The sequence below is a fragment of the Catharus ustulatus genome, chromosome 9, assembly GCF_009819885.2.
Source record: "Catharus ustulatus isolate bCatUst1 chromosome 9, bCatUst1.pri.v2, whole genome shotgun sequence".
Classification (NCBI taxonomy): domain Eukaryota; kingdom Metazoa; phylum Chordata; class Aves; order Passeriformes; family Turdidae; genus Catharus; species Catharus ustulatus.
Window position 1 is genome coordinate 6,211,438 of NC_046229.1, and position 21,729 is coordinate 6,233,166.

Sequence of the window (21,729 nt, forward strand, 5' to 3'; positions counted from 1 at the left end):
GTCCCGCGCTAGACCGCTGGCCTCATTTCTGACTGAAAGGATCTGCAAAAGCTGAATGTTTTGAGTTAATGACACTGTGGTCAGGACTCAGAAGGAGTATTTCAGATATTCAGTAGCACTACTGAAACCAGAATGTGGCCTGTTATTTCCTACAGAAGTTATCCAGGAGATGTGACACGAGCTGTCCCAGCAGCTGCAGAATCACGTTCTCAGTTCAGTTCACAGTGTCACACTGACACAGTTTAACAGAGCTGCTCTTTGTGTCACTGCTGTGCTTCTCAGAGCCAACCACCTTCTAAAGAGACAAGAGGGCTCCCACATCCTGGGGGGCAGTGCTGAAGAATGGCTTTCTAACGCATTTCAGCTTCCTAAAATAGTTGAAATTAGGGGAGCAAAACCAATCAACTCTGTTAATTCATAAGTCAGTTGCTGGGAGACAACGGGGAAGGGAAGAGGACCTTCCACTTTTGGCAAGATGCTAATATGTCCTGTGTCTAATGGGAAGCTGCACCTCAGACCTGCTACTCAGAGCAGGTGCTGCCTGCACTTTATACAAGTCTGTGGGATTTCCTCAAAACCCACGACTACCAAAGTGCAGAACATATGTTGCCATAGTTGTCTCGTATTACATGTACATACACATTCCTAATTCAACACATCTACATCTGAAGCCTCTTACCCCATGCAGAACTAGGGAAGGGCTCCAGAATGTGTGTATAGAATGCAGCAGGCTGTGCATCCCAGCAGGCTGGAGACAAAGATGGTGATTAGTAGGTCACTTGTGCGTATGTGCTGCTGTCACAGCAAACGCGGGCCAGGCCTGCTGTGCCAGCTGGGGCTCAGTAGCTCAGCTCTGTAGAAGGTTCATTGAGCTGATATTGAAGTTTCATGCACATTCACCCTTTTATCCTCAGCTGAATACTCCTGCTCTATCTGGCAGAGTTCCTGAGGCAGAAGATGCTCTGGGAAATGTTATTGCTCAGGGCAGGCAGTATAGCTGTTAATTTTTTATATAACCAGAAATCCTATGTTTTCAGTTTCTGTTTTACAACAATATCCTTGTCTCAGACCTAATTTATCTATGTTTTAAACCAGACTCAGTTACTGTTATGCAGTAGGTTTAATTCCCTACTCTTATGTGAAATTACTTCTGCTAGGAATGCTGAACTGAGCCATGAGGTTAGAGACAATGTTGCTTGTGCTAGAGAAACGAATCCCAGATCACATTAAGTTTCCTGCACTATTATTTTGCGACCTGTGTCTCGTAAGCAATCTGCAAGCAATGCTGGAAGTGCTTTATCTGCTTGGCTTTCTTAATTGAACAAAGACAAGAGTATTTATAGGTGCTGACAGCAATGATGAGCTCAGGATGAATCACTCTTTCCTAAGTGCTAGCAGTGTCTTTAATACGGTGTACACCAGTGATAAACACAGTGCCTGAGCAGAGACACAGCCTCACTTTATGATCCAGGGGCCAGATCCGTGTGGGTACATCTGGATCTCATCCAGAGCTGCAGGAAAGCTCATAGAGATCTGCAGGGGCCAATCTGGTGGCAGGCTGGATGCTTGGAACAGAGGTGGGCAGACATGGACAGGCTACAACTCTGCCATTAATTCTGTAACTTTGGGCAAATGCACGTGTCTGGATTTTGAAGCAGACTGAAGCTCCCACTCCGTAGCATTTCCCAGGACTCAGGTTTGAGGGCTATCCCAAGGACCTTGTGAGGATCCAGCCAGCCCTCCCCATCCCAATTCCACACTAAAAAGTCAAATCCTCCATATGACTCTCCCTTCAGTCTCATTCTGAACCATTCCCAGAAGGTCCTTGCTAAGCATGCAGCTCATGGCTGGAAATATCAATGTGCAGCCAAACACACCCCTCAAGCAAGCAGTGTTCCTGAAGAGACCTGACAGAACCAAGAAACCCTCCCAGTCACCTTCCATCTCTAGCTGGCAGTTCAATTCTTTCTTCTCATTTTTTGTTTTCAGTCCACCAAAGTTCTCATCCACCAATTGCTCTCTTAAATGTTTTTAATTAACAAAACTTAATTTTGGCTAATACTGGATTTTCTCAATCCAAGTAAACCAGCTTAAAATAAAAATAAGCCGAGGCTTTGGCAAACACATTCAGGTCATCCCTTCACCAGATAAATTGTGTAACTTTGGTAAGGCTAGTCTCAAAGACTGGATCACAGAGCATAATTTATTAAAAAATATTGGGAGAATTCCAGCATCTAGTATTAAGGGGGTAGTTGTAATTCCTGCAGGATAAAGAATGATAAAGAAACAAAATGCTTTAATCCTCTACAAATTTGTCTAACATTTAATCTAGCTACTAACCATATGATATTTCCTTTCTCAAGCAGTCTTAATTGTTCTTAATTCTGCTAATTAGGACTATGAAGGAGAAAGTGGAAATCATCAGCAATGTTTCTGTGTAATGACACAGCTCGTACGTGAGGTGCATATTCAGAGCTGTGCTGGAACCTCTGTGTGGATCTCAGCTTTCAGAATATTTCATATTCACACAGCAGGTCAGAGCACAACCATCACACTGAGCACTCCCATAGCACCTTTCAGCCCAGCATCTCAATTCACAAAACAAAGACAATTTAATATTAATGAAGCCTTTAACAGTCTGAGAGCAGAATTCCCTTATGAGGCATAATAAAGCAGTAACCACCTTTACTCCCCAGTGCTGCCCCCTCCTATAAACATCCTCTCCATCTTCCCAGGCCCAGCTCCATCCAGCTGTTCCTCACTTGGTTCCCTGTGTCAGTGAAGCCCCAGGGCTCAGGCAGAAGGTGGTGCCAGCACCTGACAGAGAAAGGATGCACAGCTGCCTCTTGTCTATGTCTTGCTTTGGCTACACATTTGACATTTGAACCAGAGAATCAGCAGCTTCATGGACAGTCTGCAGAGACAATCCAATGCCTTTATGAGACTCATCTGCTCTCAAGCAGCAGGCCAACCAGTCCCTCTCATGTTCAGTCTTCTGTTTCAATCATTAAGCAGCACTACTATCACTTAATTAACTTTTTTCTCCCACAGTTCTCCCTAAAAACGATAATTAATTACCTCTTTGTAGCAATTGCTCTCTGTGATTGATGCTACTGATGCAGAATCTACCTCATCCTTTAAAGTGTGATCATAATATCATGTTACGGTTACTTAAAATAGAAAAATAATGTATTTTCTAAGCCAGTGCTGCACAGTCACTCCATTAGCAACAAGTGTCTGCTGCTGCTGCAGAGAGGAAAGCAGCTCTGGAAAATATCTCTGGTTCAGCCTGCATTTAGCTGTCCATGCACACAGCAATTCTCTTTGGAACTGAGAATAGCTTTTCACATATATTTGAGTGTTAACCTGTCCTGGGGTTTAAGCAGGACTTGGAATGAAAAGTCATCTTGTTGGACAACCCAGGAATTTCTCCTTGCATAAATGTAGGTATTTGAAAGAAGATAATTGGGTCATAGACTGTCACTGTCTTCTGCCCCAGGGTTCCGAAGCTTAGGGCTACAAATAAATCAGTCCTGATAATGATACAATTAGAATCATCACACAAATCTTGATTCCCAAATGCTGCATGGAAATGTATGACTTTTTAGCTGTTTTTTCCCAATTATACTATGATTCCTCTTTCAAGCCTGCAGGGGGTGTGCTCTCCATTTCAAATTAGGATTGAATGTCTTTCTGCAAAGCAGTATCCAGCTCAAACTGAAGTTATAAATTAGCTCCAGATATAATTGTGTGAAATGTTACAGAGTGAGATACACAGAAAATCAGAAAAGGTGACAAAAAGAGTCCCTTTTGGAATTAGAAATCTACTGGTGTCCCTGCAATCTCAGTGTTGGGCCATTGCCTTCCTCTGTAGCTCAGTGTGAGCAAAGATGAAGACACTGGCCTCATTCAGGTTCTGAAGCCTCAGAACTCTATCAAAATAATATTGAGCACTGTGCAGCTCTAATCTCAACTCCTTTAATCAGGAATAAGGTGCTCTTTTTGTAAAGCGAATCTGTTCTTGACTAAACCGCTGCAAAGTCTGCATCACTTGCAATTTTAGGGATGAAAATGTAGCAGGGGTACTGCAGTTTATGAATTGACACAGGACTTCTTAGAAGTCCCACAGTAGATTACAGCACCCAGAGTACTCAGGAATACATCCCTGACTGTCTTGAATAGCTCATTATCTAAGTAGGGAAGACAACATATGGAATAAAAGAATATTCATCTCCCCAATGAGCAGATGGGGAAGGGAATCATAGCAATTATGTCACCCCAGCTACAACATGCAGACTGTGGCAGAGCCAGAATCTGCAGCCAGAGCTGCTGGGTCTCACCCCAGGTGTTTGGAAGCAAGTTCCAAAATTTCAGTTCCAAGGAGCTGTGTCCCTCTGTTGAGCTGTGCTCAGCCAGGCACACCTGTATGGCACAGTGGGGGAGAGTGGCATCCTCTGCACCTGCCCAGCCCTTGCTCTCCAGGAGAGCAAATTACTGATTTGTCATGGCAGACCCAACGCACAGTAAAAAGAAATTGGTTTCAGTGCCATAGAAATTACTCTTCTATTTGTTCATTTTTAGGAACATGTTTCCAGCCAATCTTGTTGAGGCCACATTCAAGCAGGTAAGTGGCTATATTCCTTTTACTGATGAAAGACACGATCCAGCATCACATGGAACATGTGCCTTTGTAAAACACAACCCAGATACAGACATGGCATACAACTGCAGACACTGTTAGTACCTTCAGCATTTAGAAATTAATGAGTCCCATTCCATGAGCCCTCAGCAGCCATGGTATCTGAAGGCAGAATAGGGATAAAGTGCTCTCTACTGTGACTAAAGAATATATATGCACTCCTGTATCAGCTCCACATCCACCTGAGGGAGAGCTGGAATATATTTAAGAGCACCCTGCAACACCACACAAAGGAAGAACAGAATGCCATGTTCAATTAAACAACAGAATAAGTTTTGGCGAAGAATCTGATTAGTCAGATTAGAATTTGGCAAGAAAAGCTCATCTAAAAGTTCTGAGTGAGCAAGAGGCATGGCTGTATTTATTTCACCTGGGGAAATATGTCATGGGAACCTCACAAAGAGAAGGACACTTGGAACCTCTAGGGAGTCATTCCTAATTATGTTTTACAGGAAAGTAGCTCTGTCAGGAGGTGAAGTGCTTGCTGCACTGGGTCTGATTATAGGAAAGTCTGGTTTTTTAATGCTTTTCCAAAAATTCACCTGATTTTACAGATTTTATCAGATAGGGACAGGAGTGTTCATTCTCCTTTTCATGCCAGTCCCTTCAACATGCAGCATTGTTGAAACAGAGCACTTAGGAGGTCTCATTAAACTATTCATTCCTGCTGGGATATTGTAATAAAAACGACTTTGTTTTCTTTCAGTATCGCACCAGGAGCATTCCCATCATTAAAGCCAACAAAGCATCCCCTGAAAGCACCACTCGTCGCATCATCATCTACGGAGTCCAGGATGAGAATGGATCCAATGTCCAGAACTTTGCCTTGGATATCACCCCCCCTCCTGAAGTGATTTACAAATCAGAGCCGGGCGCTAGCGATGGCATGAATGTCCTTGGGATTGTGATATTCTCTGCCACCATGGGTAGGTTGCAGACGTGTTTGGTTTGTAATAATCCAAGTGTCCATTTAAGAGAAAAGGATTGGGGTGGGTTACTTGGTTTCTTGACTCAGCTTTTTTAACTGTTTCTATCTAAACTTTGTGGGGGGAAAGGCAAGACTGTTACAGAGCTGATCTCCCAGCATTTAGAAATTAATGAGTCCCATTCCATGAGCCCTGGCAGCCATGGTATCTGAAGGCAAAACAGGGATTTTCGAAATCCTTGATGACCTTTGTTCCATGTTTTCTGTGCATTCACTTACAATCTTTCTCTTTTATTTTTTTCTCAATTATTTTGAGCTTTTATTTATGACCCATCTTTTGCTGACTGTAAGACAACCTTGTACCTTGTACAGTGGTCAGAGGAGGTGGGAATCACCACCAAATCAGAGCCATGGCCCCTCTACCAGTATGCCAACCCATATTGTTTTCTGAGTTTTAAATCTGTGCATATTCCTTTTCTGATTGAAACCTCTTCATTTTATTTATGGTAACCTGCAATGAAGATAGTTATATACCACCTAGAAGCTTGTCAGAGCAAGGCTTATTTATTTAGTTTAACTTGTTGGAGGAACTCATTGGTGCCATATGTGTTATAGTATGTTTGTGGATTTGAAAGAAGAAATTTAAACAAACATTTCCTAGCTAATCATAAAGTTCTGATGACTTTTATAAGAAAATGCTGATCACATTTTCCTTATGTAAATGTATTCTTGGAAGTTAATCTGGTCAGCAAAGGTGGTTCCATAAAACATATTTGACTGTATTTATTATATTATGGTTCATACCAGCACAAGGGGTCAAGATTCAAACCTGGAATTAGTGGATTTGTCTCTGTTTTTTTTAGTTTCTCTAGTGGGTGGTATTCCCTGTACAGCCCTGCTGGAAACTGGCTGTCTCCCAGTTTGTAGTATTTTATAGTCCATTTCCAAAGTACAACATTACCACAAACACTATTCCAGTCAAAACATACTGGATATGAATGAATTAATTACATCTACTTATTAGGACCAAGGGCAATTTTCTGCTTCTGAGAACAGAAGATCATTCATTGTCTGCCCAGAACTGAATGTACAACTGTTACTGAGCCCCTCAGTCTTGCTGGCCCAGGGCTCAGGACCTGGTTTGTTCCTGGCTGATGAGCACAAAACAGCACCAGGATTGTCACCCACAGCACGGGTCACTTCTGGCTGTACCAGCCACCTGAGACACCAAATCCTCAACAGTTGTCATCCCCAGGGACTATTTCAGGCTTTTGGTTTTGAACAAAGGATGCAGCTAAGCATTTATTGTTGTTTTCAGCCTTCTGCTCAGAAGCTTTGAAACAGCTTAATGAAACAGCGTTGTCTTCTGACCTAACACTTATGGCTTTAGATGAATACTAAGAGCCTTACAAACTCACATCTTGAGTGCCCTGCTGTTGTGGAATGCTTGGATAAGGCAGATGAAAGCCTCCCTCCCTGCCTCAGCAGGGGATGGCCCTGGAAGCGGCGCTGCCTGAGCCGTGGCTCTGAGCTGTGGCTCCAAGGGACAGAGCAAAGCAAGGACACTGCACATCCAGAGCAAGTGGCAGCACACACCCCATTACCAGCCCCCAAGCAGCTCCCCTCAAAGACAAACTCCCTTGGTGCAGCCAGTTTTTTGAAGTGCTTCCTTGAGCAATTGACTCAATCACTTATAATCCTTTCAGGGAGGGTAATTAACTATAGGAAAATGTCATCTATTTATATGCATTAATGGAAACTAACACTGTCTGGAGAATATATGGTTAGATGACACATCCCAGAGCTGTATTCATTTCCTTTCTGAGCAATGGGGGCACATACATGGGTTTTATCTGCTTTCTTCTTTACTGGTTAGTCTTTACAGTAATTTGGCCTTTCTCCCCATGAATCTGCATTTCCTTACCTCCCCTAAAACTGCAAAGGCTGACTGATTATAAAGGTTAATTATTATCATGTAGACAGAAAGCTACTAAAAATATGACAGAGACTTCATTACTAACTCCCCATTAACAGAGCAAACCTCAAAACCTGCTTTGCCTCCCAAGTCCTCGTTGGTGCTGCCTGGTTGCAGGCAGATTCCTTCACTAGAAAATGTTTCTCAGTTTGTCTTCCACAGATCCCTCAGAGCAGGTAAATCCCTCACAGGGCTCTATGACTGATGGTTAAAGACACAACCTTGCTATCAGGGGGCTTTGAGTTTCAGCAGGGAGGGAAAGAACTGGGGCTGTGTGTGAAGACAGCTGAGAAATGGAACCCAAATGCTTTGATTGCAGGTATAATGTTGGGAAGAATGGGGAACAGCGGCGTCCCTTTGGTCAGCTTTTGCCAGTGTTTGAACGAATCTGTCATGAAGATAGTGGCAGTTGCTGTCTGGTAAGTAACTGTCTTACTAAGAAAATCAGTATTTCTAAACAAGAGTAAGAACATTTCAACAGAAGAAAATGCACAGAAATCCCACAAATTTATTTCCAGATAATTAAATTAGGATGAACAACACTTAGTTTTGCAGGGCCTCAGCATCTGAGGATGCACATACATCTGATGGTACATCTGCACCATCCTTTTGATGGGACACCCTCTATGTTACTCCCAAATAACAGAAGATGGTATAGCTGGCTGGGGTGTGCTGCAGGCCCCAAGGGCACTCCCAATCCCTGGGCATGCCAAGAGGGATCTTAACCACCCAGCCCACAAAGGGAGAAGTGTGATGGATGTTCTAGCTGGTACTTCCATCCCTTCCAGCACTGCTGCACACCCAGCCAGACCTGCCAACACACTTCTTTTTCCAGCTATGTGGTCCAATGTGACTGAGCTGGGTCAGGGAATGATTGCTTGGGTAGATACATCAAAGGAGGTAGTTTATTTCTGGAAAGTTAAGGAAGTAGTGTCAAGTCTCTGGAGATGGCCCAACTGCAAGTGAAGACAGCTGGATGCTCCCAGCTTTTTATTTTATTTTTTTTTTATGTAAAGGTTTTTGGCATGCATGACTTTGTACTTCTGTGCACACAGAAGCCCAACAGTTTTGATAAAGCACTTGTCCAGAGTGGATTCAGAAACTAACAATTCTTCTGCCTATTTATCTACCCCAAATCAAACCCCCAGACAGTCCAACAGCATGTCTAATGCATGTTGATATTCCTCCTCTGTCTTCCAAAGGCAACATAAACGTTTACTTAAGAGCTTCCAACAAAAATCCATGAACAGCTACACGAGCACAAACACATGAGAGGAGCTTAGGATTCATTGCCCCTCTTCCCAGTAATTTACCTGCCTGAAGCTAAAAAGTCAGAGCTGCCTTCAGAACCAAAACATTTTAATGTTGTTTCTTGCCAGCACCATAACCTCAGCAGAAAAAACTGTTCACCCCAGTGCTCTGGGCATCCTTCTCTGGTGTGGAGACAGAAAAGCCAAACCTGGGACTGCACTGCCACTGGAAGGAGCTGCAGACCCTTACCGTGGGATGGAAGGCAGCTGTCTCCTAATAATGACTGTCCTTCTTTTTGCTCAGGTATTTTCCATTTGGAATTGTGTTCCTAATAGCTGGCAAAATCTTAGAGATGGATGACCCCTCAGCCATTGGGAAGAAGCTGGGTTTCTATGCCATCACAGTGGTGTGTGGCCTGGTGGTGCATGGGCTGTTTATTCTGCCAATGATGTACTTCTTCATCACTAAGAAGAATCCCATTGTCTTCATCAGAGGGATCCTTCAAGCCTTGCTCATTGCTCTGGCCACATCCTCCAGGTATTACAGAGTTTCTAGAGAGATCCAATGAAATACTTGCTAGATCCTTACCACAGCTACCTCTTGTGAAAAGCACACTATTGCTGTAGTGGAGCTGATATGATATATCTGTATCTGAACAATGGCCTCTGTCCAATTCACTGGTATAAATTTAAAAATGTGTGTCTCAACATTTGGAAGTTATGTGGTAGCCAAACAATAATGTTTGTGACGTTGTTTTCCCTTGGTTTAAAAAATATTGGACAAAACCATTTTTTGTAGAGGACTAGAAAGGAAATAAGTTCTTTTTCCATATTAAAAAATATTGTGTTTCTACAAATTTAATGTATATGAGGGACATGCAGTTTGTCCAGACTGCATTTTTGGTATTAGTGGGGAACCTCCTATTTCAGTCATGTGGAAACTTTCCACTCATCTTAGTGTTTGTCTCTTGGTACATTAAGACTGTGGTTGCAAGCTATTGTCCAGCACTGGGAAAGTATTTAACTGTTGTTCTCAAGGCAAAATATCTTTTGCACCCTTTTTAGGCAAGATATACAAAGGAGTTTTAACCATAGCTGAACAAAGGTACAGTGAAAATGGGAATCAGCTTGTGAACAGGCTATGAAAATGACTCCCAGCATGGATAAAATGGTGCATGAGATGTACTTGAAAGGGCTGGAATTGCCTTGCAAAAATGACAATTAAAATAACATTTCTGTGTAGCCAATATGACACTTTCATGGCATCTGTGGCTGAATGTAGAAGATTAAAAGAAAGGGGAGGAGGGGATTATTATTTCAGTACAGAAGGTGTTGGATTTCCAGTGTGACATTTTACAAGGTGTTTTTATATATAATAGTTTGCTTCAAAATGACCTACAAAGAGCAGCATGCTGAGAAACACAAAATCAAGGAAAATTACATGGTGGGTGGTACTTAAACTCTAATTACACTTAAATAATTAAGGAAAGCTTTTTTATTAGAACAGAAAAAGCTTTTAGCTTGAGATGTCACCACATCCCCAGATTCAAGTAAGATGAGAATTTTGCACTCAAAGATGTTAATGTTGGAAAAGCCTCATCAGGCTCACATTTGACACACTTGACTACCTGCCCTGCTTCTCTAGGAATTCTCTTTCTGAAAACTCTATTGCTGACAACTCAGTTTTTTAATCTGTGCCATTCCTTTCACGCTCTTTTTCTTTTTTTCTAGAAAGAAATAGCTTTTACTGAGTATTTCTCTTTTTAGAAAAAAGAATCCAATTTTTTCTTGAGTATAGATGCCTTTAACAAGGGAGATTTAATAAAGACTTACAAGATCAGCAGGCATTCCACCATTTCAAAATTTCATTACTTTTCTTAATTTTCCACATTATGCATCAGCATTGCATTTTGGTTTTATCACCAATTTAGGAGTCCTTTACTGGTCTGGAAGCTGCTGAGCCTCTTGAAGGGAAACCAATTCTTACTTGAGGTTTTTTCAGCCTCATTTCCTTACCCCTTACAAGCTGATGTGAGTGTCCTCTGACAGTGGGGAGTACTCAGGGAATTCAGATTTCTCTTAAACCTTGCTGACCTTGGCTCTCCTGGACTCTGACTCCCAGATGAGACCCTGCTTTGAGACAGCACTTTCTCCCTTCAGCTGTGCAAGGAATAATTACTTCTAGGCCCACAGAAGGTGGAGTTTGGGAACAGAGCCCTGCCACAGCTGGCAGCTCAGTCTGCAGCAGCACCACCAGCAGAACTTGCTACCAGATTTACTATCTGTGAAAGTACTAAAGTACTAAACTCTGCTAAAGTACCACCAAATTTAAGGTGAGTCCTGAGGGAAGGCTCAGGATTTGAGCCTTGGACATTTTTGGATTTAGCCATTTGTCCCTTTTTTATGAGTGTGTGTATTTTGCAAATCCAACTCAGGCCCAACATGGTTTCCAATGTTTTTCTGCTCAAAATTCAGTGTCTTGTCTAGAGATAGCTGAACTTTTCACCTTCATTGCACTGAAAGGAATGGATACTGCACATAACTGAGCTGTTGCCAAAAGAACATGCACAAATAACTGGGGCTGGACAGGCGAGCTGTCTCCCTGACAGTCAACACATCTGTATTTGGTTAAATAAGATTTGCCACAGGGGCATTATATAACATTTGTCATGTGGGTATTGGGTTTTCAGATCATCCTGGACGAGAACAAAGAGTTGATTTTTAGAATACTGATGTGTTTCTTGGAGATGTTTCTGTGTTGGTTCAGGTCTACATCTAAAGATAGAAAGCAAGCCATGGTCAGTGTTCTGAGACTCATTGCAGATACTCTGCACCTGTGGAAAGCTTGTTTTTAAAGCTAAAGATCAAACTACAAGAAGCAAAAACAAAACCATTTACAAAGCCCAAGAATGTAACACAGGAAAACCTGAAAGCCTTTAAGAGACCATCTGTTGGCAAGGATTTTACTGAATCTCAACATTATTTCTGTTCACTTCCCTTTAGTGAAAGATTCTGCACCCCGTTCTCAGTCTCCTTACACTTCTCCACAAACCCAACCACAGCAATATTTTGGTTTGCACCAATATCAGTGGAGAGGCAGGGGCAGAAAAGCAGATTTTTTCCTTTGGTGGATCCCTTAGGACACAAATGAATGTGCACAGCTCCTCTTTCCTGCATCCCTGCAGGGTGCACAGCACGTGCTGCCCCTGCCCACCCTGCTCTGGGCTGTCCAGCTTGGGCATTTCTGACTCTCCTTTCTTCCCCTCACACTGCCTCTGATCTTCCCCTCACACTGTCACCTCTTATCACACTGAAGAAGCAGAATTTGGCCAGCAGGCAAAATTCTACTTGATTTTAGCTTTCCTCATTCTAACAGCAAGAGGGAATTTTGTTTTTCTAGGTCATCTTTCCATATCATTAATGAATTAAAGCAGCATCTTTTCAGTGGTACATCCCATCAAAAGAAGCAATTTTCATCTTCTCTGAAGACAAATTATAAACCATGAGTTTTTCAAGGGTTTTGCTGCTTATGAAACACTAAAATCTTGGCTATTGCACGGTGTAAATTAAAGGCAGATTTAGAAAGGGGAGATGAGATCAGTTTGCTGATTTTTTGGAGCAAATATCAAAATGCATTTGAATGATAAGATAAACAGAGCAGGCTGAGCAGCTGTTTTTTCACAGTGACTGGCTGTCTTTGTGGCTCTCACTAGTAAGAGCTTGGCCTGGGCCAGCATTAGCTTATGCTCAGTCTCTGCAGCTGCAGCATTTTATTGAGATAAGACTCTGAAAATGTATTTTTAATTGTTAGAGTTAATGCTGGGAGAAGTCAGCTGAAAGCTTTGGGTCAGTTTTTAAAAGACTTAACAGATTAAGATCAGTGCTTTAGAGTATTTTTTTTCCCTTCTAATAAATATTAAATGTCAGGCTTTTATGTTACTGCTCCACTGTTTAGCACTAGATAAAAGCAGCTTTCAAGAAAACAAACTTCACCTAGTTCAACTAAAAAGACAAACAAGACAAATTATTTGATTATGTCTTTTATCATATTGAAATTATATATTAATATATATTAACTACAGTAGGACCTTTTATTTTCCCCCCTTTGCCTCCTGAGAGCCACCAACAGCCAAAGCCTTAAATAAGACATATTTTTTTGGAGTGTGCCAGATGATACAATATGAGTAAAAGTGAAACATCATTGGACAACCTCTTCTAGGATGTTCCACATAACTTTTGTCAGCTGTATTCAGGAAAAGTTCATTTCTATGAAACAGGAGCTGAAAGGGTAATCAGAGATGTAAAGCAGCAATCTTGCAAGTGAGAGGTTAAAAAGACTGATTGGGTCAATCCAGACTGAGAGGGGACAAAGCTGATTTTTAACATTCTGTGTTGCAACAGCTGATTGTGCAAGGAGAAATACAGAAAGCACATAAAAGCAAATTTAGTGCAAATTGAGAAGACTACCTCTAGATCATAAATGACATTTCTCATCTGAGCAGACAGTTCTGGAAAGTCTTTCAGCAGGAGTAGGTAGGACACATATCTTACTAACTCTAAGATATAGTGTCATAAATTTGAGTGAGACAATGTAGTAGCTGCCTGTCTAAGAAAGTACAAGAATCTGGAAATCTGTTTTCTTTCAATATCTTGCATGTTTTTCATCATCATTGCACTTACGTTCTGACCATTTTCTTTATTACTGTAATATTTAATAAACAACAAATCCAATGTGTTGTTATGTGCCTTAGAAATTTTCTTTCAGTCAGCATGAAATTTAAATGAAAGACACACCTAACTGTGAGACAGCAAACAGGTTTAGAAGTTGAATTCTTGCAAAAACAGTGTCACAAAATCTGTTCACAACAATTGAAATAGATGGTTGTGCCATTGGTATTATGAGATTGTTTTGCACAATATTTTTCACATCTCAACCAAATTGTAACATGTAAATCATCTAAAATTTGTGTGTTTGACAGCTCAGCTCTGTGCCCTCAGAACAGGCAGACACTTGGGTTTAATATTCTGCTACATCAGAGTGTGGGCAAGGTGGCAAGGACTTGTAAGATTGCCTTTCTGTCCTCATTTCCATCCAAAGAAATAAGACTGTGTTTTGTTACAGAAAAGCCAAATGTCTGAGGGAAGGCAATGTCTTTAAAAACAAGTAACTCTCCAAAACTGAGCAGCTGCAGGAAAGGGAGACAATGAGTTAAATAATTTTTTTCTTGGGAAGCCTCTGGTCAGAATATCTAGAAATGCTACTGAGTCTGCTCCTAGCTGCAGCTGCTCAGTTCTACATTATTTGTGAGCCACAGCCTCTTCTTTTATGAACATTTTATGGCAAACAAGAGGCAGAGAATTTCAGTCATTCATAAATGACTGTGTGAAAAATAACAGGCATCTCATGAGCAGCTTGGGGACTATGGGTTTATTCTTTGCTGTGTTTGTTTTTCAAAGTAAATATTGGTTAAATACTAGGACTGCCTGAATTAAAAAGTTTAATATACCCCAGTTACAGGAGGTAATCAGATTTCCATTGCTCTCTTGCTTTTCCAGCGTATTTACATATTTAGAAAAAGACTTTGGTGTGGATTTTCAGGCAGTGACTGCCAGTTTGTAGTAAATCATTCAGCAGTCAGACTTCATAAAGTTAGAGAAAACAGAGATATCATACTGAAAACGTAGCCGTGTCTTTTTTCTTTTGTGTTTCCATGGCAGGAAGTTACTTTTCCTTTCCAAACACAGTTACTTTCCTTGAACAACAGCTTGCACAAATACAAAATGACAACTCTTACTCATGGAAATATTTTGCTTAGGCATTCCTGCAAACTCTGGGGTTGTGATTTCAGAGTTTTTTTAATCCCTCCGTGCTTTTAGAGGACATTTGCAACAACTGAGAAAGAATTGCAGTTCCAATGTGTTATCTTCAGTTGAGAACAGCTAATGGTCATGATAAGATTTAGTGGTGGAGCCACATTGTGATGTGAGGGTCACTACACAGGTGACAGAGCAATCTGAGCTGCCAAACCAGGGTGAGAACACCTGGATTTCCTGTCTCAGGGCATGTAAATCACAGGACAACAGGACACTGAGGATCACAGTGTCACCATACCAATATTTCCCCTATTGCCATATTTTTTAAGAGGTAACTTCAGAATAATTTCTAAGAAGTTCGCTATATTACATCTATTTTAAAATAGTCTCAGATAGTGAGCAGTGCATTAGAATTGGTTTAATAACAAGGAAAGTATTTTGTGGTTTGTGCATTTCTTTCAGTGGTGTTACTTATTTTCCATACAAACTGATATTCTATAAAAATTACCCCTTCACTCACTTGAATGCAGTCACATTACTCATGACATCTGTGAGACACCACATAGTAAAATGCAGAATGTTACCAAAGAGGCTGATAAAATATAAATATATTTCAGTGTATTAGTATTTTAAAATGTGTGCCTCTTATTAAAAATGAGAAAATATATGAGCATAGAGTGTTTTGTTAATTGTCTCAGTTAGTGAAAGCAAAAATATTTTTCAGGGTATCAATTTAAAATGAATACTTGTCAAATGGTCTTAGAGCATTCAATTCTATTCCACATACATCCCATTTACATATGTACACATTATTACATGACCTGCAGTTATGTGATTGTTATATGATCACACAAGGGATGTGGGCAGATCTGTCCCAGGGAGAAAATGGGATTTTATATTCCTAAATACAGACATTTTTTCAGCAACTTTTATTTTCAGGCTGCTGTTGATAAGATCTTTGTCTAACCCCTTGCAGAAATAAAAAAAAAATGTTTACCTATGAGGTAGGCCTGGAAGGAAACATTTTTAGAAACCATGAGTGTGTATTTCAGAGCTGTTAGTAATAAGCTGCACAGGGTGTTGTTCCCTTTTTTGCATTTGAGTGTATAACACTGCCTCTGTGGGATTTCTCTCCCTTTGCTCCTGAAACAGCGAAAGACAGAAAAATATTTCTAACTTTGGGGAGCAAAATTAGCACTAACTCCAACATTTATCTGTCTTTATCCTCTGTGGAGCAAAGGAGTGAGTTCCTGGCAAGTGAGTCATGTGCAGAGCAAGGAGCGAGAAGCTCGGATGGTTGTGAGAAACTTCCCCTGCCAGGACAAGGTTTGCTCCAATTCATTCACTCCTCAGAAACAGAAATAACCCAGTGTGTGCTTCTGTGCTGTTGTGCAGCTCAGCCACCCTGCCTATCACTTTCAAGTGCTTGCTGGAGAACAACCACGTGGACAGGAGGATCGCGCGCTTCGTGCTGCCCGTGGGAGCCACCATCAACATGGACGGGACGGCGCTGTACGAGGCCGTGGCCGCCATCTTCATCGCCCAAGTGAACAACTACGAGCTGGACTTTGGGCAGATCATTACCATAAGGTACAAACCACAAATTCCACCTGCTGGGGTTGGCTTGTCTGCATAGAGTCATGGAAGCAGCTGAGTTGGAAGGGACCCATCAGGGCCATCGTTTTATTGAGTCGGAGGCACAACTCTTGTATGTAGCAAGAACCAAACTCATCTTTGCTGTTATCAGAGGATGTGTCCCTCACAGAAGGGTTGTTTCCAAGTAACACAGAGATCAAGGACTGCTCAGAGAGAAATTGTAGTGGTCCTGTTCAATAGATGCATGTGGACACCAGGAAATGTACTTCTGGGAGGATAACTGTCCAATTTTTGCTTTTAGGCAATCCATTGATCACTTCTAGAATTGGAACATTTAATTACTACTGGTGTTTAAAATACTATTGTAAACTTCACAACTGTTGTCAACTTGAAGTTTGATTTGTGTCTTCAAGTGAATGGAAAAGGTTAAAAAGTTACAAAACTGGAAGTCTTATATCAAGTAACAGGGGCAGGATTAGGGGAAGAGGGAAAGAGGACAGATGCTACTACCAGGGCAGGTTTTCACAAAGATGTCAGATCACTCAGATGGTTTTTAATTATCTTCTCTGCTGCTTGTTGAAGCAGAAAGCTTCATAAACAGCCGTGCTCTCAGTGGGTAGAGAGTGTTATAGCTGTGCACTCCATCCTTGAAAGGTCTGTAATGGATCCAAAAGCCTGGAGATCCAGCTCAACAATTACTGCCAGAATAACTCCAGTGACTGCCAAAGAATTCCTCAGGGACTGAAACCTGCAGGTTTCCAGCAGGGAACAAATGATTATAAAAACATTCCTCATAGTCAGAGCTTTGTGCAATATATTTGAGATCTGCTTAACTACCCACCCACTGACCTCACTGCCCCGTTTACATGCTGGGTCTTGCCTATCTTCTGCTGGACCTGAAAACCTTCATGACAAGAAGAGCAGAGTCCTGAAACTAACCCCAGATGACAGCTGAGGTTTGCTAATGGGCTTCTGGCAAGACCTGGTTGGAACTACAAAAAGAAAAAATAAATTGTGCCCATATGAGCTCTTGCTTCAGGCTTGCACTCTCTTTGAAAACTGTTGGAATCAGGCTGTGCTGAAATTTAGTCTTTTGTGATTTGGAATGTCAAGATTTTTTTTAGCATGTGATGCTAAAATATGGCCCAGAGCATGAGCTGAGATTACACACACTTTGAAGTAAAGAATGGTAATTTTAAAAATGAAGGAAAAGAAGGGTGGTAGTAAATGGAAAGAATGTAAGCTCAAACTCTTCTTTAGCAGAGCCCCCTTTTATCTCTTTTACCCCCACATTAAGTGCTAGTACATAAGGACCAGACGGAAGTAAAACAGTAGACTGAAAATACAAGTAAAGATTGGGAAAAAAATCCAAGGAAAGAAGAAGATGATAAAAAATGACTCACAAATGAGGAAGCTAAACAGGAAATCATGGTGGACACAGTACCATCAAAGACATAATCCAAATTCTAACTGTATTCTATAGGCCAAACCTATCCCAGATCTTGATACTTTAGGACCTGGAGATTTAAATTCAAATAATTCTGAATGCCAGGATATTTTTGCCAGAGGGGAAAAATTGTTAGACAGATAATTTGTCTACTTTGCTCATAGTTTGTAAAAGGTTCACAGTTTCTATCAATGCAAACACTGATGTAGCAGAGAAAGAAAATAAAGATTTTCATCAACTTACAGAAAGAAACATCTACATTAAGGTAAAGATGGAATGGAATAGCAGATGAGCTTGCTTATTAAATCTTAAACATTCCTGGTTTTACTCCCAATTAAGTCCTGAGACTTTGTGGTCTGATATAAGAGGCAGAAGCAGTCCTGATCAGACAGCCAGTTCACAGCACTAACTGGAAAGCCTTTTAATATTCATTATAGTTATCTCTTACTCAGCTACTGAGCTTCTGTCCCTTCCTATCTATGCTCTATTACAATGTTATTAGAATGCTACACAAGTTAACTTTTGCAAAATGTAATTTTAAGTCTTTCCCCTTTCCTATCACACCCACATGCTAATGTATGTTTTAATTTAAAAAAAAAGGGCTCTAGGTAGAAATACTGCTGCCACTGTGCTGGTACACTGTACAGCTGTAAGCAAGGGACTGGATATCCCTGTGTTTCAGTTTCCATATGGGTGAATACACTTATCCTCATTTTTCCTAGTAGTTAATGAGAATTAACTGCTTGCCAAAAGCTCTGACATTCTTGACTGATGAATGTAGAGGATTATCAGTGTAAATGCTTTCTGTCATCCTTTTACAACTGTCAACATTTGTTCTTTGTCTTTCTGCTGGATGGCCTAGCTCTTGGAAGTCGCTAGTTGGGTGGAAATGAATACATCCAGTCACTTTTGCCCCTGGAAAAAGGAATTAAATCCCACCCTTAAAAATAACATTATGAAAAAAATGTAAAGCCTGCCAGGTCTACTCTTCTCCTGGTCTCCCATTCATTTCTGCTTGCCTGGCTGAAAAAATGGCATGAAGGTAAAATAAAAATACTTTTCAGAAACTGAACATGTACAGTCACATTCACGCTTGCTTCATATTTAGATCCAAGTATACAAAGCCACGTGCTGTGCAAGGGCTTCACTCCTGGCCCAGCCTCTTCACCCTTGGCCTAACCCTTGAGATGGATTGACAGTAAAGGCCCCAGGCAGGGCCAGCTGTGGATTTGCCTGGCACAGGAGCTGCCCATGGTGGCCCAGAGGAGTCTGCTGGGAGCTCAGCTGCCAAGGAGAACAGCAATGAGTGGGCCTGGCAGACTCCTGGCACACAGCACTGAGTGCTGCCATGACCCACGAGAAGCTGGCAGAACTCAGCCCACAGCCTGGCTGGCCACTCTGCTCTGCACCCTTGGTACTGAGAGAGAACAGAACTGCCCCAGTGCCAAGGCTGCAAAGGCTGAGGGTGAGAATTTAGCTCTGGGCAGACAGTATGACCTGTTCTTGCTGTCTTGTCTGGATTCTGTCCACAAAACACTGGCACTTCCATGCAGTAGTGGCTTGTGTAAGAGTATGGTTTAGAAACATGGTGTGGTTTCTTCCAGAAAGTAAAGCTTATTCCTTTCTTTCATTGTTAAAGTATCACAGCAACTGCTGCCAGCATAGGTGCTGCAGGCATCCCACAGGCTGGCCTGGTGACAATGGTCATTGTTCTCACCTCGGTGGGGCTCCCAACAGACGACATCACGTTGATTATTGCCGTGGACTGGGCGCTGTAAGTAACACTCTTGAGTCTCCTGGGGTGGCAACTTTGCTGAAAAGGCAAATGGTCACCAGGGGTACAGTAATACAGAGATAGGATAGATAGATAGATAGATAGATAGATAGATAGATAGATAGATAGATAGATAGATAGATATAGAGATATATAAAAGACAAATGAATTGATTAAGTGATTTGAAATGATGTTAATGTGGCCTTAGATTAAAAACTCTGCTGATGTGGATGTTACATTTGAAAAGATAGACAAATGAGGGAGTCTAGATGAGTCTTGGAAACATGCCTTGCAAGGAAAGGCTGAAGAAGTGGAGTTCCTCAAGTCTAAAACCAGACCTGAAAAGGTGACCACAGCAGCTTTTTACATAGATAAGATTGTCCAGAAGACGATATTGATCAATCTTACAGGAAGGGAGGATGAAGAAGTAGAACAAAGTACCTACCTCAACTCAGATCCCAAAAAAACCTTCAGAGCTACTTTTATCTAGGATAGTCAGGCAATGGAAGTGGCTGCACCTAGCCAGGCTGGATGATGATCTTCAAGACAAGTTTGAAGGTTGGGCCAGACAAATGTGCTTGAGGGGCCATGCAGGCATCTTGCCTTCGGCAAGGATAAGGGGCCAACATTCCTAGGAAACATGGTGGTTTGCTTGAACTCTACTTATCAGCCCACTGACATTTCAAGGCCATTATCTCAGTGTAGTGAAGCACTCTGCAAGAGTGAGCCACTGCTAAAGCCAGCAAGTACCACTGGCACCCCTGTGCCCACAGGAGCCACGACAGCACATGGTGCTGGTGTGGGCTGTGCATGGTTCCTGCTGCTGCAGCCCCAACACAGTCAGCCTGAGTGCTGGCAGCAATAATGTCTTCCTTCCACAGATCCTGATGCAATTCCATGCTCTCTGATGGCAGTGCTAAGTAGGCAGCAGCTGCTTGCAGCCCCAAATTTTGCAAGTGCAGCTGTTCTGCAGAGAGGGCACTTTGCTGCACCCCCAATCACGGGGGATTGAACAGCACAGGCAGGAGCTGAAACTTAACACACTGGGGATGGAAGGGATTTGTGTCACCCATGAGAAGAGGCATCACTTTAAAAATTCATAAGCAGTGGTTTATTTGAACTCTCAACTTTCATGTAAATGCTGATGAATCAATCAATTGTGAATAGTTTAGGAAGATGAATCATGAAACACTGGTCCCTAGCTCATTAGCATGTCAATTAACTGGGTAACTAGCATATGCATACACAAGGAAATGTCCAAATAATTTTTATTTAAGCTATATAAAATGTATCTCCTTTAATACAGGGAATTACATGACATCAGGGTTCTGGTTAAAAATGTGTTACAAGTCCATTCTGTTATATATCCTATTTTATTCAACTTCTAGCCACTTACTTTTTTTGTATGAAGAATTGTGAGAAAAAATATTTCCTGCCGAATGTAATAGAATATTATTATTATTAGCATTAATAGGAGTCATGAATCTTGTGTTGTATGAATATTTTAAGACTGTATTACAAAAACCTTTTCCCTCTATACTGCTCAGTTTTTGCCCAGCTCTTGCAACATCAACATTTCATTGTTTTTCCAGTAAGCCTTCCAGGGTATATGGGAATTATTCTTCTTTTTTGTCTTACACAACCTTTCAAAACAACAGAGAAAAGACTTTTCAGGCTATAGTTCCAGATGGTATTAAAAAGTGAGTAAGGAATAGACCCAATTTTCTGTCTTTTTGCAGATGACCTTTCAAACAAAAAGCATATTTCTGTATTTCGGCACTTGGTCGTTTCAAGAGCCTGCAGATGCAAAGTGTCAACATAGTTGACACGATGAATATTTTCAGTATTAGTTTTGGAAGTACTGGAGTATGAAGAAAGCTTAAGAAGGCTGGTTAGATGATCTCACAAGACTGAAATACCCATTACAATGCACTGCAGGTATTACAGCTCTCTTAGGCAGCCATAATGTGTATGTGACCATAGCTTTAGCTAGTGCTTAGACACATAAAGAAGAAAATCAAAATGTTTCCCAACTCGTTTATCAAACACAAGGTAAAAGTTTTGCATCTTTAATAATATCATCTACAGCTCAAATGCCACTGGCTCACACATTTGCACTGAGAGCAGCAGGTTTGGCCCCTCAGTGGAGAAATGTCAGTGGTGAGTGCTGTGGTTCTCCTCATATGAGTGCAGACTGCTCCATACACTCAGAACATGGAATACAACTGGTCAAACAATGAGCCAGGCAG

The 21,729-nt window shown here is 41.4% G+C and overlaps 1 protein-coding gene across 1 annotated transcript in view; it reads left to right on the plus strand.

Annotated features, from left to right (window-relative positions):
* The window catches only part of SLC1A7 (solute carrier family 1 member 7), a 48,200-nt gene that overhangs the window by 21,258 nt on the left and 5,213 nt on the right, over positions 1–21,729 (plus strand). The window contains exons 4-9 of the mRNA XM_033067609.1: positions 4,582–4,624; positions 5,406–5,625; positions 7,919–8,018; positions 9,154–9,387; positions 16,059–16,253; positions 19,346–19,480. Of these exons, the coding sequence (XP_032923500.1) occupies positions 4,582–4,624; positions 5,406–5,625; positions 7,919–8,018; positions 9,154–9,387; positions 16,059–16,253; positions 19,346–19,480 (927 nt within the window). The remainder of the gene's footprint in view (positions 1–4,581; positions 4,625–5,405; positions 5,626–7,918; positions 8,019–9,153; positions 9,388–16,058; positions 16,254–19,345; positions 19,481–21,729) is intronic.